The following is a 15028-nucleotide window of genomic DNA, read 5'->3' on the forward strand; positions in this document are numbered from 1 at the left end:
CACTCGCTCTGCTTATTTAAAGCTCTGCGTCTGAATCTTTGAAAAAAAAAACCAAAAAAACAAAACGCTCATCTTCAACCAGCATCCTCTATCCACTTTGGTTTGACGACACCTCCTTCGATGATTCCTATGCGTGCCCTCGACCGGGCCCAGACCCTGACTTCCAGGATGACCACCAAGTCCAGCTGCAAAAAAAAAAAGAAAAAGAAAAAAGAAGCTATATATGACTGTTGATAATTCAATCATAAATCCTCTGCTCTTGTCTCATGCACTGTCAGGAGGGAGGGGGTGGGGCCTTTGGGTGACAGACAGCACTCGGATAGAAGGGCAAGCGCTATGTCATCATGGTGACTGCAGAGCGATTTAAGGAAATGGAGTGATAAGAGCAGAGAGGAAGAGGCTCAGGCCCGAAGGGGCGACTGGCATTAAAGCGATGTACCAAGATTCATGGATGTGTGTAAGATTGTATGCATATGAGTGTGAGAATATTCCAGAGTTCACTTGTGTGTCAAGACGCGCACATGTCAGCAAGCCTGAGTGCATGTGCGTAGGCCTGTATATGTGGATTGTGTATCTGCATTTGTGCTGCTTCTGAAATCCCATTAATCATTCTAGCCCAACAATGCAGAGTGCATTATTGTCTGCATTGTGTTTGAATAGCCACACACACACACACACACACACGCTAGCTGCGTTACCATTAAGGCATTGTTTCAAAAGTGGTTGCTTTGCTCCTCTTTTTCTGCCAGAGAGATTAAAAATAGAAACATTCATTGCTCTGTGAATGTACTTTCCCCTCCAGGAAGTGTGCAGTTGTGGGTGTCTGACATTGGCTGCACACCGTCACGTGGCACGTCCTTCCCGGGCTGCCATTGGCTGGCACCTGTGGGGCTCTGTGAAGAAAAGCTTTTCTGACAGGACCCAGGAGCCCAGAGGAGTTGCTGGAAACTGGGAGAAGGACAATGTCGGTGGAACCAGGAGAGCAATGTGTGTGTGTGTGTGTGTGTGTGTGTGTGTGTGTGTGTGTGTGTGTGTGTGTGGGGGGGGGGGGGATGCGCTCAAGAGATGGCATCACCATAGCTGTGAGCGCGGAGGTGCGGGGACGTGACCTCCCAGTCACAGGCGAAAAAGAAAAGGCAGGAATCCACAGAGATGATCGCATGTCTGAAAAAGGTGCATGGGGGGGGGGAATGAATGAGGGGAAGGAGAGGACGATGATTTGTAGCAATGACACTCAGAGAGCACGTGTAACCTCCGCACACACTCAGCTGACACTTCGATTTGTTGTCATCCGATCTGACCGCTTCCCAACACTTTACATCCAAAACACATCTGGTGCCATTTCATAAAGTCATGGTTTATAACACATATTTATCATTGTTGTATTGATTCAGTATTCAATGATTTTAAAATATAATTCATTAATTCCGAAAGCTCCGCTGATTTAAATTGATTCGCTTTTTTGTTTTTGTTTTCTTCTTCTTCGGTTATTTGGCTAATGAAGTGGGTGGATTATCCCGCAAACCGCCGTTGAAGCTTTCGTCCTGCATTTCTGTGGAGACGTTGCCATCTGGTGTTTAATGCGAGGAACACAAACGCCCCGTTAAAAGAAAGGCTGTTCAAAATGGAGTAATGTAACACAGAGAACGCTCCAGTGACACGTGCAGGATTAGTATCGCTCTTCCCCCCCCCCCCCCCCCTCTCCATATAATGCCTCACTGATTTATAATGTGACGTAACATAGATAGGCCCAACATCTTCAAATGCAGTGGACAGTCCATATCTTGTTTTTTCTTTTTTTCTTTTTTTTTTTTTACATTTGCTTATATTATTTTGATTTCCTCCCTGCTCCCCAACAGGAGTGGCATTGTACTTCCTCTTTCTCTGTGTAAATAGAGAATTTAGAGAAAGCAACATTATTTCAGAAGGGCTATTTAATTAGAATCTCGTATAAATGCTCTGTACTGTACTACAATTGATTCACCCTCCAGGTGGAATGATCTCTGAGCAGTGAGGTCCGCGCATGTCCGTATATTTGGCCCATCGTCCGGTCCGCTGCAGAGGATACCGTTTGGCACGAACGCGGTGTCCTCACAGGGGAGAGTCATAAAACTCTAAATGTATCATCATGTGAGACAGAAGACAGAAATAAAACTGATGAGGTATATTATGCTCTTCCATTAAATTCTCTCACTTTTTTTTCTCTCTCTCTCTCGGTTGCTCTCACACACTTTCTCGTGATGTTCCCCGTCTCAAAGTCAAATTAGCTCTAATGGCGAATTAAGACGATCATTAAGAACAGTAATTGCAAAGCAGCTTGAATATGACGTAAAAAAAAAAAAAAGAAAAAAAAAAGAGATTGCTTGCACGTTACTGCACTGCAGTATATTCTATTTAATTGCATGTATTTGTTTATTTGATAGGGACAGAGCACGTTAATAAACATGGGTATGAAATACAAGATGTAATCATGCTGGAGGGAGCAAGAATGCTAATTTACAGCCGTGGTCACGAGGCAGATTACAAGTTACAATATACAGATACAAATATACAATTCACCAGTAGAGATGACCAAATACTTTGTATTTGTATTTTGTTTGAAATGAGTCTTAAAAGTGCAATATGGAGGGCACTCTCTTTTTTTGCACGAGGAAAGCTTTCCTAACATTTACTTCCCTTTACTGACGGCACAGTTTGTCTACATGGGGTGCGTATATGTGGCACCTCACAGCCCCCTCTAGCGGTGGCCTTGCTGCCATTACCACGGTCAGCCCTCTGTTTAATCAATTTAACCACAAAGAAGGTGGGTCAAGCCCACGCAACGCCTTTTACGTAAAACAAGCTTATTTGAAATGTTCTGAAATTCAAAACTTCAAAACTTATATTTTTACTGAACCCTTACCGCGATGATGCCACCGTTGATTTAAGTGTTGTTACACCTGTAAGCACTATAGGCGTCACACTATACAACATATACTATGCTATCCTGCGCTCTAGTACTCAGTGTACTATGAGAACAGGTAAACCAACCTTTAGTATTTAATAGACATAAACAATAACCAAGCCACAGCCTCTTCATCCTGCTGCCGTCTTCTGCAGCTTCTTCTTCAGGCTCCAAAATTATATAGTGTGTGTGTGTGTGTGTGTGTGTGTGTGTGTGTGTGTGTGTGTGTGTGTGTGTGTGTGTGTGTGTGTGTGTGTGTGTGTACTTTCTCAAAATGAGACTACAAATTGCACTTTGTTTTGCAACCGTGTTGTACAATGGCAATAAATGAACATTGTACCTTGTATCCATTTTTGTGGAATATGATGGTGATTTGATACGAGAGAAAAAGTATTAAAATATTCAAATCATCTTGCTCTCTGTCTCTCACATTCTCTCTTTTGTCTTTCCTTATTTTTCTCTTTTAAATTCACCCTTTGTTTCTCACATCCATCATCTTTATTCTCTTGTTAAATTTCCAACAAAAGCAAATTAGGGCAAACGTGGGCTTTTGGCAATTAGACTGTTGTGTTCGGTGCGAGTAAATAACAAAAGAACAACCAACCGTCCGCCCTTTGGCTATGCGCCGTTATATCTTTGAGTGTCACAGGGGGGCTGCTGGAGGCAGTGCCGGCTGACGTTGGGCCGAGAGGCGGGGCACCCTGGGCGGGTCGCCATGCGATCACAAGGCTGACATGTAAAGACAGGCAGCCATTCGCTCTCACATCCACGCCACACCATCAAGATCTGAATTATTAGTTCAGACAGTAGCTAGTGTCAAAGCAAATCAGGGTGAGATGCTTCAAATGTACACCCCCCCCCCCCCCCCCCCCCCCTCCCAATTATCCAGCCCCTCCTTACAGACACACTAATGCACATCTAGCCGAGACACACCTCCACCATCACAGTCACACAGCAGCCAATGAAATGAGTGGCATTCAATTTTAGCAGCAACACCCAGCTCACGTCACTGGCTTCCCCCTCCTCTCCTCATCTCTGTGTGTGTGTGTGTGTGTGTGCGCGCAGTGTGTCCTTGTGCATCTACATGCCTACACGCCTGACAGGATAAATCCAGCTTCTCCTCCATTCTCTCTCTCTTTCTCTCTGGCCCTCTCTCTCTCTCACACACACACACACACACACATCCATACACAGGTGCTGTGCTCTGGCAAACCGTCACTCTCACAAACACACATTCAAAACACACAAACTCATCACGAGATCGTAGTTGATCCACTTTTTTTCTGGTGCTGAGGAACTAGACATCTTGCCTTCATGGAGGATTACCACAAACCTGACCAGCAGACAGTGCAGGCACTGAGGAACATCGCCAACCGCCTCCGAATCAACTCCATCAAGGCAACAACTGCAGCAGGCAGCGGGTGAGTCGCCTCCACTGACTCTCAGACACGAGCTTTAATACTGCGAACGCAAAACATAATGCAAAGTTCATATCGCTTTGCTGCATGCATACATTGAAAACCAGCAGTCTCATCTAGTGAACGACAGACTTGCATTGTACAGATGCACTACACACACACACACACACACACACACACAGAGAAAGTGAAAGGCCAAAGGAACAGCATGTCCTGCCTTTGTTCTCCTCATTTGGTCGACTGGCAGAATCATTTCGACATCCATGAATGTCGTTTGATAAGTTGAGCTATCCATCCCTTATCATTCAGTAAATGAAATAAAAAAATATCTACGCTGCACTATTTTTTTTTATATTGTTCTGCTTTATGGAAAATTGAGTTTTTGGAATTTTTTTGAAAATTTAGTTAAAAGTCAGTTATCCTTTTGAACAAAGAGTAGATATCATACACAAGTGTAATTGTAATCATACTGATTTTTAAGTAAATAAAAAAAAAAATTCCGATGATCGGATTTTCACATTCTGGAGAAGAATTTAAATTGTATATGGTTTATTATCGCATTATAAAATCATATATTTACTTTACTTACAGGATAAATATTGCCTTTGATTTCTGACCTCAGAGAGGAAATCCCCCCCCATGCAGTTCAGCACAATAGAGCGCCATGTGCAATGCCGCGTGGATTGTATGTTGCAAAATTAGCGTCGCATGTTGCTGTAAGAAAAGGGCTTTGAAAGTGTAATTGATAAACTGTAATCTTGTATATCATATCCTCTTATATAGCTATATTAAACACTGCTAAGCCCAACGCCCCGTTCCACAGTTCTGCAGTGTTGAATGGGAACAAAGAGAAACCCTGGATGATATTTGACAGAATGTTGCTTAACCGAAAATATTCTGCTTATTAATGTTAATGACTAATGGCTCCGTTAAAAGGCCAAATAACTTCTGCATGTATTATATTTGTACATTATTGAGTGAAATACTCAAATAGCTTTATTTGTGGGGAAGGCCAATAACCAGCCATTGCTATCAGCACTGGATGGAGCACATGGTGATTAGCTGGTGGTGGTGGTGGGGGTGGGGGGGGGGTTAAATATAATGGCTCAAAGTTATTATTGTCCATAAAAACAAACAGTATTTCCATTGTATAGCCGGACTACTGTGCATGTTTATGTACTGATGTGTGACAGAACAGCACTGTCTCCTCTGTCTCACAGACACCCCACATCATGCTGCAGCGTGGCAGAGATCATGGCCGTGCTTTACTTCCACACCATGAAGTACCGCCCCGAAGACCCGAGGAACTTCAACAGCGATCGCTTCGTCCTGTCCAAGGTGAGAGTCGGCCGTTTACTCGTCCCGCAGAATTCTACCTTGAACTGCTTCTGCTACTAGCGTGACGGACGACAGCGTCGACTCGTGACTGTTGTTTTCTTCCGCAGGGCCACGCCGCTCCGGCCCTGTACTCCATGTGGGTTGAAACGGGCTACCTGAAGGAGAGCGAGCTGCTCAGCTTGTGTCAGGTTGATTCTGCCCTGGAGGGCCACCCAACCCCTGTAAGCTGTCACGCACAGAACCACACCTTGTGAATCTTCTCAGGCAGCACAAATAGTGTTCCAGCTCTCTTTGACAGTATTGTATTGTGTGTGTGTGTGTGTGTGTGTGTGTGTGTGTGTGTGTGTGTGTGTGTGTGTATTTCAGAAGCAGCAAATTGTGGACGTAGCCACCGGCTCCTTGGGGCAGGGTCTTGGTGTGGCCTGTGGAATGGCTTACACTGGGAAATACTTTGACAAGTCCAGGTAATCTCTTTACTTATGGACACATACGAATGAAAGAATATGCATTTCATTTTTAATTTGAACTTTATTTGCATTTTAGATTTTTTTTTTTTTTTTTGCATGCATTTAAAAATGCCTTTTATGAACACACGCTGACTCAACAATGTTGGCGCGTCGACGTACGAAACATTTTTAGGGTTATTAATTATTTAAATGTCCCCATTATACTTGTTCACTGATTGGGAATTTCCAGATTCTGTGGGTGTGTGCCGCGGCTACATGCTCTGCTCTCACAATTCTTCTGCTCTAATAATCACAGGCCCAGCAGTCATATCGCACTTATTTTTACCGCCCAAGCTGATTTCCTTTCAGATTCAAATTGTGCTTTCAACCGTGCACGGGGTTTTTTTTTCGTAGTCTATTGTTATAATTTAGAATCAATAATTATTCAATTTCCTTCATTATTTGTTCCTTTTGTTATGGTGGCAAAAAGAAACCCAAAACATTGAATGAAACACCTAATCTGGTAGATTAATATTTGACCCATTAATTAATATTAACCCAATAACACATTAATAATTAAAGCCAGAAAAATACTTATTCTTATTTATAAAATAAGATGATGATTTGTCCCATTTAAGGACTTTGGAATTCTTATGGAAAACCCCCTTTAGGCGTCTCAGGAAGCTTTTTTCATGTCACAGCTGGTTACCATTCCAACTGTCAGATGATGAAAAGAGAATCAGTCTGGCTGGAAAAGTGACATTTTTGTGAGATTTGCACCCCACCGTCATGTGATCGTACACCACACACACACACACACACACACACACACACACACACACACACACACATATATGACACAAACACAGAGACACACATTAATCTCATAATCTCTCCCCGTTCTCTAACTCTAGCTATCGTGTGTACTGCCTGCTGGGGGATGGCGAAATGTCAGAGGGTGCCGTCTGGGAGGCCATGTCGTTCGCCTCCTACTACCAGCTTGACAACCTCGTGGCCATCATGGACATCAACCGCTTGGGCCAGTGTGACCCTGCACCCCTGCAGCATCACGTAGAGAAATATCAGAAACGCTGCGAAGCTTTCGGGTAATAATGCGCTGATAATCCATGAGGCGGTAGAGGCTGATGTACTCGACATGCTGTTTTTGGAAGATTATCTAGAAGGTGGTGGCAATACAAATAGCATTGTAGGATGTCTAGCCATAACAATTACATTTAGTTAACGCTGTCCATGCCATCACCTATATCAATTATGCTGTACCAAGTGTGTCCTAATGTGTGGCTTCGATGTGTGTGTGTGTGTGTGTGTAGCTGGCACGCCATCGTTGTGGATGGACACAGTGTGGAGGAGCTTTGCAAGGCTCTGAGCCAGCCACGTCATCAGCCCACCGCCATCATCGCTAAAACCATCAAGGGCAAAGGCATTCCAGGTAACTGTGTGTCGCTGTCCACTCCTCGTCTTTGCAAATGCATCGCTCGCCCTCCGGCGCACGTGACGCGACAAGCCCAAGCGCGTGACCCTTTCATGACGTTTTAAATCTATCCCAATGCCATGTGGTTTCAGCTGCGGAGGATAAACTGGGGTGGCATGCCAAACCTCTGCCCAAAGACATGGCGGAGATGGTCATGAAGGATCTGCAGAGCCGCAACACGAACAGCAGCAAGCACCTGTACCCTCCTGCTCCCATAGAGGACTCCCCGCCGGTCAGCCTGAGGAACGTCCGGATGCCGAGCGCACCCAGCTACAAGGCTGGCGAAAAGGTTTGTGACGCGCGCACACGAGAACGACGTCTAGAGAAACCACAGAGGCGAACGATTGGATCCTTTATACAAATGAACCAACAGCCTTTTGTTAATTATTGATTTTGTTTGGCCTCTCTGTCTTTATAGATTGCAACACGGAAGGCGTATGGGATGGCGTTGGCCAAATTAGGCCGCTACAATGAGCGTGTCGTGGCCCTGGACGGAGACACGAACAACCTCACGTACTCGGAGATCTTTAAGAATGAGCATCCCAACCGCTTTGTGGAGTGCTACATCGCTCAGCAGAACATGGTACGACCCCTCGTGAATCTACACAATTAAGCTGATTTCACGAAGATATTTTAGGGTCATATATTTATTAACAAAGCCATCTGTTGTCTGTGTGTGGTATTTTTTTTTCTCTTATTGTTTTAAAGCTTATTAAAAAAACACCACCAAAAAAAATAAATAAATGGAGTTACTAAAGTTAATTGCTGGTTCTCAGCTCTGATTGGAGTTCAAAGTTACATCAGCTGTTATTTTTGATGATTTAATTATAGATGGCTTGTCTATCCATAATCATTTACTATAGTTATGGCCACCGTGGCTGCTGCTGACAGGCCCCCGTTCTTCTGCCTTTGTTAATATTTTATCTGAGTTAAGATTAATAATTTGGAGAGAGGCGATCGAACATTAATTCCTTGCACTGTTATGACTCCGGCAGCAGCAGCAGCAGCAGCAGCAGCCGACTCCAATGTAGGTCAGGCGTATGATGATAAGCAGTCATGACAAGTGTAGTCAGAAGTAAAATATTAATCAGCGCAGAAGGGGGGGGGGGGGGGGGGGGGCGGGGCAATCTGGCTGAATGCTCGAGAAAAGTCAAACGTCGAACGGCAAAAGCTCTGTGGCTAATAGAAATAAGATAAATACCAATTACATCGTCATTACGGAGAATATGTATTAGTATATATTATACTTTTGACACTATAAAATCAAACGCGCTTTTATATACGCTTTTATTATATATATAAATTATGAATGGCATCCTTTTCTTGATTTTGGATGAAACATCTGCGAGTTCAAATTCAGGCTTTTAAAGAAGTAGTTCACTTTCTTTGATTCTATAAGAATTGATTTAACATCACGGTTGTAATTTCATGGGTGCTTAGTTGTTGCTTTTGTTCTAGCAAGGAAATACGTCGTGGGGTCGGGGAGAGTTTTAGAGACGGGACAAAAGGAAATGATTTGGATGAGGAGGTATGCCTCTGATTCCACACAGATGGGAAAATAAGCTCTGGAGCTTTGGAGAAAACTCTTCTCAATGACTTTTGACTTAAGGTTCAAATATGGTTTGTGCCGCCGATTTTTTCGGACCTCTCTGTGATGTTTTGGGGGATCAAGCATGTGTGACCGTTGGAAGGTTATATCTCTTAAGCTGTTATACTAAGAACAAAACAAAAAAAAAATCTGCTCCTTTCCCAGGTCAGTGTTGCGATGGGATGTGCTGCCCGTGAGAGGAACGTTGTGTTCGCTAGCACTCTTGCTTCCTTTTTCACCCGCGCCTACGACCAGCTCCGCATGGCAGCCTTCTCAGACAGCAACATCAACCTGTGTGGCTCACACTGCGGCCTGTCCACCGGTTAGTAACCTGCTGCCGATGAGCAAGGCAACGCCACAACCCCTCTCACACACACACACACACACACACACACACACACACACACACACACACACACACACACACACCTTTATTCCCCTCACACCGAAGCCAGACATTTTCAAAACACCCTTTTTATTCCACCGTATTCACAGTGTAACTAAAGGTGATACATATATCAAAGAATGTGTGTTTGTGAGCGTGCGGTTTGTTCAATCCTTACTCACTTCCCCTCTAATCCTATGTTTTCCTTGCTGTATTTACCCCCTTTTGCCCCTGCAGCTAGTATTCAATCCTCCCCTTTTCTCCCCTTCCTGTCTGCCCTGGAAGCTGTCAACAGGGAACCAGGTGTCCCTCTGTTAGTGCAGGTATTCTGCATGCAAAGTCTGGCTTTACGTCTGTGGATCTGCATGTATCAGCTCACCTTACAGCTCGCTAGCTTTTTTTTTTGTGGACTTTATGCATTTTTGGATGTGTGAAAATCAACTAAATGTACATATTGCAGGAGAGGAAGGCCCCTCTCTGATGGCTCTAGAGGACGTGGCTATGTTCAGGGCCCTTCCCACTGCGACCATTTTCTACCCCTGTGACGGTGTGTCTACAGAGAAGGCTGTGGAACTGGCTGCTTCCACAAAGGTACGGGAAGCCGAAAATGCGGCGTTTCTTCTTCCCTACTGTACATTATTTATTAGCAAGACAAGCTTATTCGCTGTCAAAGTGTCCCAGTGGTGATTGTCGTGTTTCCCTTCACAAAAAAAAAAAGGGTGTTTGCTACATCCGAACCAGCCGCCAAGACTGCGCCATCATCTATAACAGCAATGAGGACTTCCATGTTGGCCAGGCTAAGGTGAGACAGTCGTTGTGCTCACATTAGCTGTTAAGGGTAGCGTGAGGAAAATAAGAAAACGGAGAAATATCACTGCAAAATGAACACGCCGATTACCGTCAACGCTGTAACCTGAAAGCAGAAGGTGACACCTTTCTCGTTGCCAGGTGGTGTACCAGAGCAAAGAGGACCAGGTGACCGTGGTGGCAGCTGGAGTGACTCTGCATGAGGCCATGGCTGCAGCTGAACATTTAAAGAAAGGTGCAGTACACCAAATACTCCTTTTTAAAAAAAATAAAATAAAAAAGATCAAATGTATACCAAATCACGTCATATCCAACAGACACGGAATATCGTATTTTCAATCAAATGCCGTGTGACCATATTTGAAGATGATTCGCTGTTTTATCAGAAATAGCACAGATAATTATACACAAAAATATGCTGAAATAAAACCTATTTTATAGGCGGGATTTTCCAGTGTTACCAGCTGTAGTTGTGAACATTACTGTGTATGGAGAAAAAAACAACAACAACATCCATCCTTGATGTAGAATATTTCCTTGCATGCGTTTGGCCTTCGTCAATGATTTTAGTTACTGATTAAAACCAGCTATATGAACGATATGAATAGCATGTCTCAGTTTGCAGCAAAGCCATTAACATCACTATGCTATATATCGCATCCCTCAACTGAATGAACTGAATTTTCAGAGAGGATCTCCGTTAGGGTCATTGACCCCTTCACAATCAAACCGCTGGATGTCAAAACTATCATCGACCACACGCGCGCCACCAGGGGACGAATCCTCACCGTGGAAGACCACTACTACGAAGGTAGGTGTCCATGTAAAAGTTGCTCACACCGTTCGGCTTCTACATATTGTATGACCACCGCCAACCTTACAGCGGCGAGCCTCTCTTTTTCGCATTAAATGGCGGCCCCTGTCATTGGTCCCCCCCGTATCCTCGGGTGTGTTGTGGTGGCATGTTTTCATTGGTTCAGCGACGGAGACGCAGAGCGGTGGCGCTTGCTTATTGGCTGGGGGGGGGGGGGGAGGCTCACTGACGGCTGCGTGCCCTCGTTGCAGACGAGGTATTTGGTACCGTGGTGCATTTTGTAAGTGCGAGAGCAAGAGAGGCGGAGTGCTGTCAGATTTCCTTAACCGAGCATGTGCCCATGGGGCTTTGTGTGACCTAGATAACACAGACAGCCATGCCCTATGCCTGCTAAGAGGAAGGGGATGGGTGATGGCACGGACTCGACTAGACAAAGGATTTATTTTTTTTTTTGGCATTGGTCTGATGTTGGGTATCTCATTCATTTTACATCTGGACCAGTGTTATAGTGGTGGAGGACATGTTTAGATCGAGCGTGTTTGTAATATGTTCCTTTCTATTTACTGTATATGTGATGACATCATGCTTTATACACAGCCTCATTTTTTTTTTTTTTGGCTGTCAATTAAACTCAAAAGCCTTTGCGGGGCGATTGGGTGTGTCGTCGTCGTCCCCCCCCCCCCCCCCCCCCCCCCATCCTTCAATGAGGATTTGTCTCAAATGCGGCCCCCTACACACATCTCTCACGCGATTGACTGTTGTTCCACAGGTGGCCTCGGGGAGGCGGTGTCCTCAGCAATGGTCAACGAGTCCGGCTTCAATTTGCACCGTCTGGCTGTGTCCCACGTCCCCCGCAGTGGCAAACCACATGAGCTGCTCAAGCTCTACGGCATCGATCGCGACTCCATCGCCCAGGCCGTCCGCAAGATGCTCAGCAGCTCTACCAACGCCAAGTAACTTTATCGCTGCCCCACCCACCTATCTGATCACACCCCCTGCAGATTAAATAATAAAAAAAAAAACAGTCAAGTATGTTTTTTGATTCACATGACACCCAGCTCTTTGAATTCCTTTCACTGTGATTGACCCCTGAGTGTGTACCGAAGTAATGTGATTTTTGTGCCGTACACTTTGAAGTAGTTCCACATTACCTTTCTTTCATGCATCCATCACATCACACACACACAAGAACAGAGACAAACAGATGTCCTCACTCCTAAACTCAGTGTCATCAACCCAGTTCAGTAATCAAAATGTAGCCATAACCGACTATGTTGTTTATGGATGTTCGCCATATAAAACAATACAATATTACATGTTCGACATGAGTATGTGTGATGCTCTCATGTGTTTTTTTTTTTTTTTTAAATGCTTTTTGATTCATTCAACTGGAAATGTTTTTTATATTGTTCTGACGTAGCTCTTGGGTGGGGCTTAGTTTTAAAGTAGTTTATCATGACAATAGTGTCAGAAATAAGCGAACTGAGTTGTTGTTTTTAGAAAGTAGAGGAGAACAAAAAAAAAAAAAAAAAAAATCAAACAAATGTAGGTAGGTCATAAACAGCTGTCGCTCCAAACATCCGATCATTTAAACATTGTGGTTTCAAAAGTTGCATCATTTCTATTCAGCGCTGTGCATTTTTTGTTTGTTGTTGATTTTGATGTGATACCATCAACCTACACACCTCAATGTTCACTTGTGCGAGCCGTACAACTGGACCGCACCAGCAAAGTGACGATGCATCGTGTCGTCAGTGACTTCAAGACGGCCCTTCAAGTGCCGATGATGCAGAATGAATAGCTGTGACTGACGCTTAAGTTGACCCAAGAACAAACACTTTCTTTGTTACTTGAAATTTTGTATGTTCCTTACTTTCATGTAATAAAGCCCTCTGCATTTGACTTTGAGTGATCACAATACTTCTGTTCTTTTTCCTTAGAAGTATATTTTGTGTAGAAGCGTGTATAGTTCAAGCAGCATACACGGGAATCTGTATTTAAAGTTTTAATTCAAACTGTGTCTAAGTAAGCGATGCAAAACCATGATTAATGACAACATACATTAGGATACAATTCTTATATATCACTTAATAATAAATTAATTACTTTTCTACCAATACATCCCTAAAATAAGCTAATTTTTTCTACCATACAGCCCTAAAATAAGCTAATTTTTCTACCATACATCCCTAAAATAAGCTAATTTTTCTACCATACATCCCTACAATAAGCTAATACATTTGATCTGAGATCTCGTTTCTGTGCAAATGTGCATGCCTTTCTGGTAGAATTCAGCATCTCTGAGTCGGAGGTTCAGTTCATCAAACACAGCTCCCGTCTTTTACCTTGTAGAAAGAAACCACAGGTATAAATGATGTGGTTGTAAACTCCTTCTACCACCGGCGGCGCCGTCTCTTTCTCAGCTCCCTGGCCGAAAGATCATACAAATACCATAATTTCAAAGAACTCTAAAGACACAAGTCGTCCTGTGAGAATGCTACAAAGGCTGTCAATCAATCGGAACAATGTGCAGAATTTAAATCGGCTTTTTATTAAGCCCGCCTACCTTAGAGAGCTGCATTTCCGTTTTGCTCCTCTAAGAGCAAACGCTATGATTCCACATCCATAAGACAGTGTGTAGACTGGAATAAAGCACAACATGTAACCACAGAAGTAGAATTGTCCAAAAGCATCTTCATCTCTGCTGTAAAGTGTGTGACTTTACCATGATATGAGCTGAGGTTCACTATGGCCACGAAAAGTGCAACACAGAATCCCCAGAAAACATCTAAAGAGAGTTAGAAGATAATGTTAGTTTTAATAAAGAACAGGTACTGTTCCATATCTAGATTTCAAGGTCATTGTTCCATCATATAGTATATATTGATGGTAATTAACAGCAATATGAATTACTCTCTCCAGTGGGTAAATATTGATAATTCACTTTTTAAAAGTCACTATAACACTATCAATCAGCTACGAATCATGTATGCGCTATTAGATATTATTAAACGAATCATTAAAAAATGTCATGTAAGTTAATAACGAATTAGCACAAATCATAACTGAATCAATTCTGAAGTGTGTGTACCTCGTCTGTCATAGGGAGGGCCTTTACAGCTCCTAGTATGGGCCGGCACTTCTGACAGGAAACATAGAAAAATGCACATTTGTATTGTCATTGTTGTTCAACAACATTTAGCATTTCAAATGGAAAAAAAAAAAGTGTCTGCAAAAACTATTTTGTTTTTAAAACAAAGTGCAGTTTACCAAATATTATGCCCATAATCAGGAACACTATGGTGAAAAACACAGCAAGAACTGATGGAATCACGAGTTCTGGAAATGCAACATAAACATTATTCAACAGTTACAAAGTCCATTTTACAAACTTGAAATATACCTCCAAACAAACATGGTAGGCTTGTTGATTAATTAAATGTAAATTGTCCCAAAAAAAAAATCAAAATAATTCAGGATTTAAAAACTTGAGCGATGTCTACTTACGATAAAAGGGCCTGTAGAGTGCTGTTCCACATCCCAGACCAAAGCAGATTGAATAAAAATGGTAATATTTGTCTGAAATGTTCAGAAGAAATAGATTAAAATTAAGAAATATCTTCTAACTATAGGTGGATTCCTTTTTTTTGTGTGTGCCACCATTATAATGTACATACAGTGTCGGTAAAAGTCCTCTTCCATATTCCTGAAAAAGAAACATTATCATTATATCATGGTGGAGACAGATCAACACAAATAGCTTAATGGATAAACACAAAGTATAGCTAGAGACAGA

At 43.0% G+C, this 15028-nt stretch overlaps 1 protein-coding gene across 1 annotated transcript; it reads left to right on the forward strand.

Annotated features, from left to right (window-relative positions):
* Positions 1-1084: 1084 nt before the first annotated feature.
* On the forward strand, positions 1085-13134 carry tkta (transketolase a). The gene is made up of 15 exons (XM_068712080.1): positions 1085-1173; positions 4246-4365; positions 5583-5700; positions 5808-5921; positions 6067-6164; positions 7061-7252; positions 7478-7596; positions 7731-7927; positions 8057-8221; positions 9392-9548; positions 10072-10202; positions 10330-10413; positions 10560-10653; positions 11107-11229; positions 12002-13134. Exons 2-15 carry the CDS (start codon positions 4259-4261, stop codon positions 12187-12189), a joined length of 1887 nt encoding a protein of 628 aa, XP_068568181.1. The 5' UTR covers positions 1085-1173; positions 4246-4258; the 3' UTR covers positions 12190-13134.
* The last annotated feature ends 1894 nt before the right edge of the window (positions 13135-15028 follow it).

This window comes from Cebidichthys violaceus, unplaced genomic scaffold, assembly GCF_023349555.1.
Source record: "Cebidichthys violaceus isolate CVI_PGR_0920_01 unplaced genomic scaffold, fCebVio1.0.p SCAF_17, whole genome shotgun sequence".
Lineage (NCBI taxonomy): Eukaryota > Metazoa > Chordata > Actinopteri > Perciformes > Stichaeidae > Cebidichthys > Cebidichthys violaceus.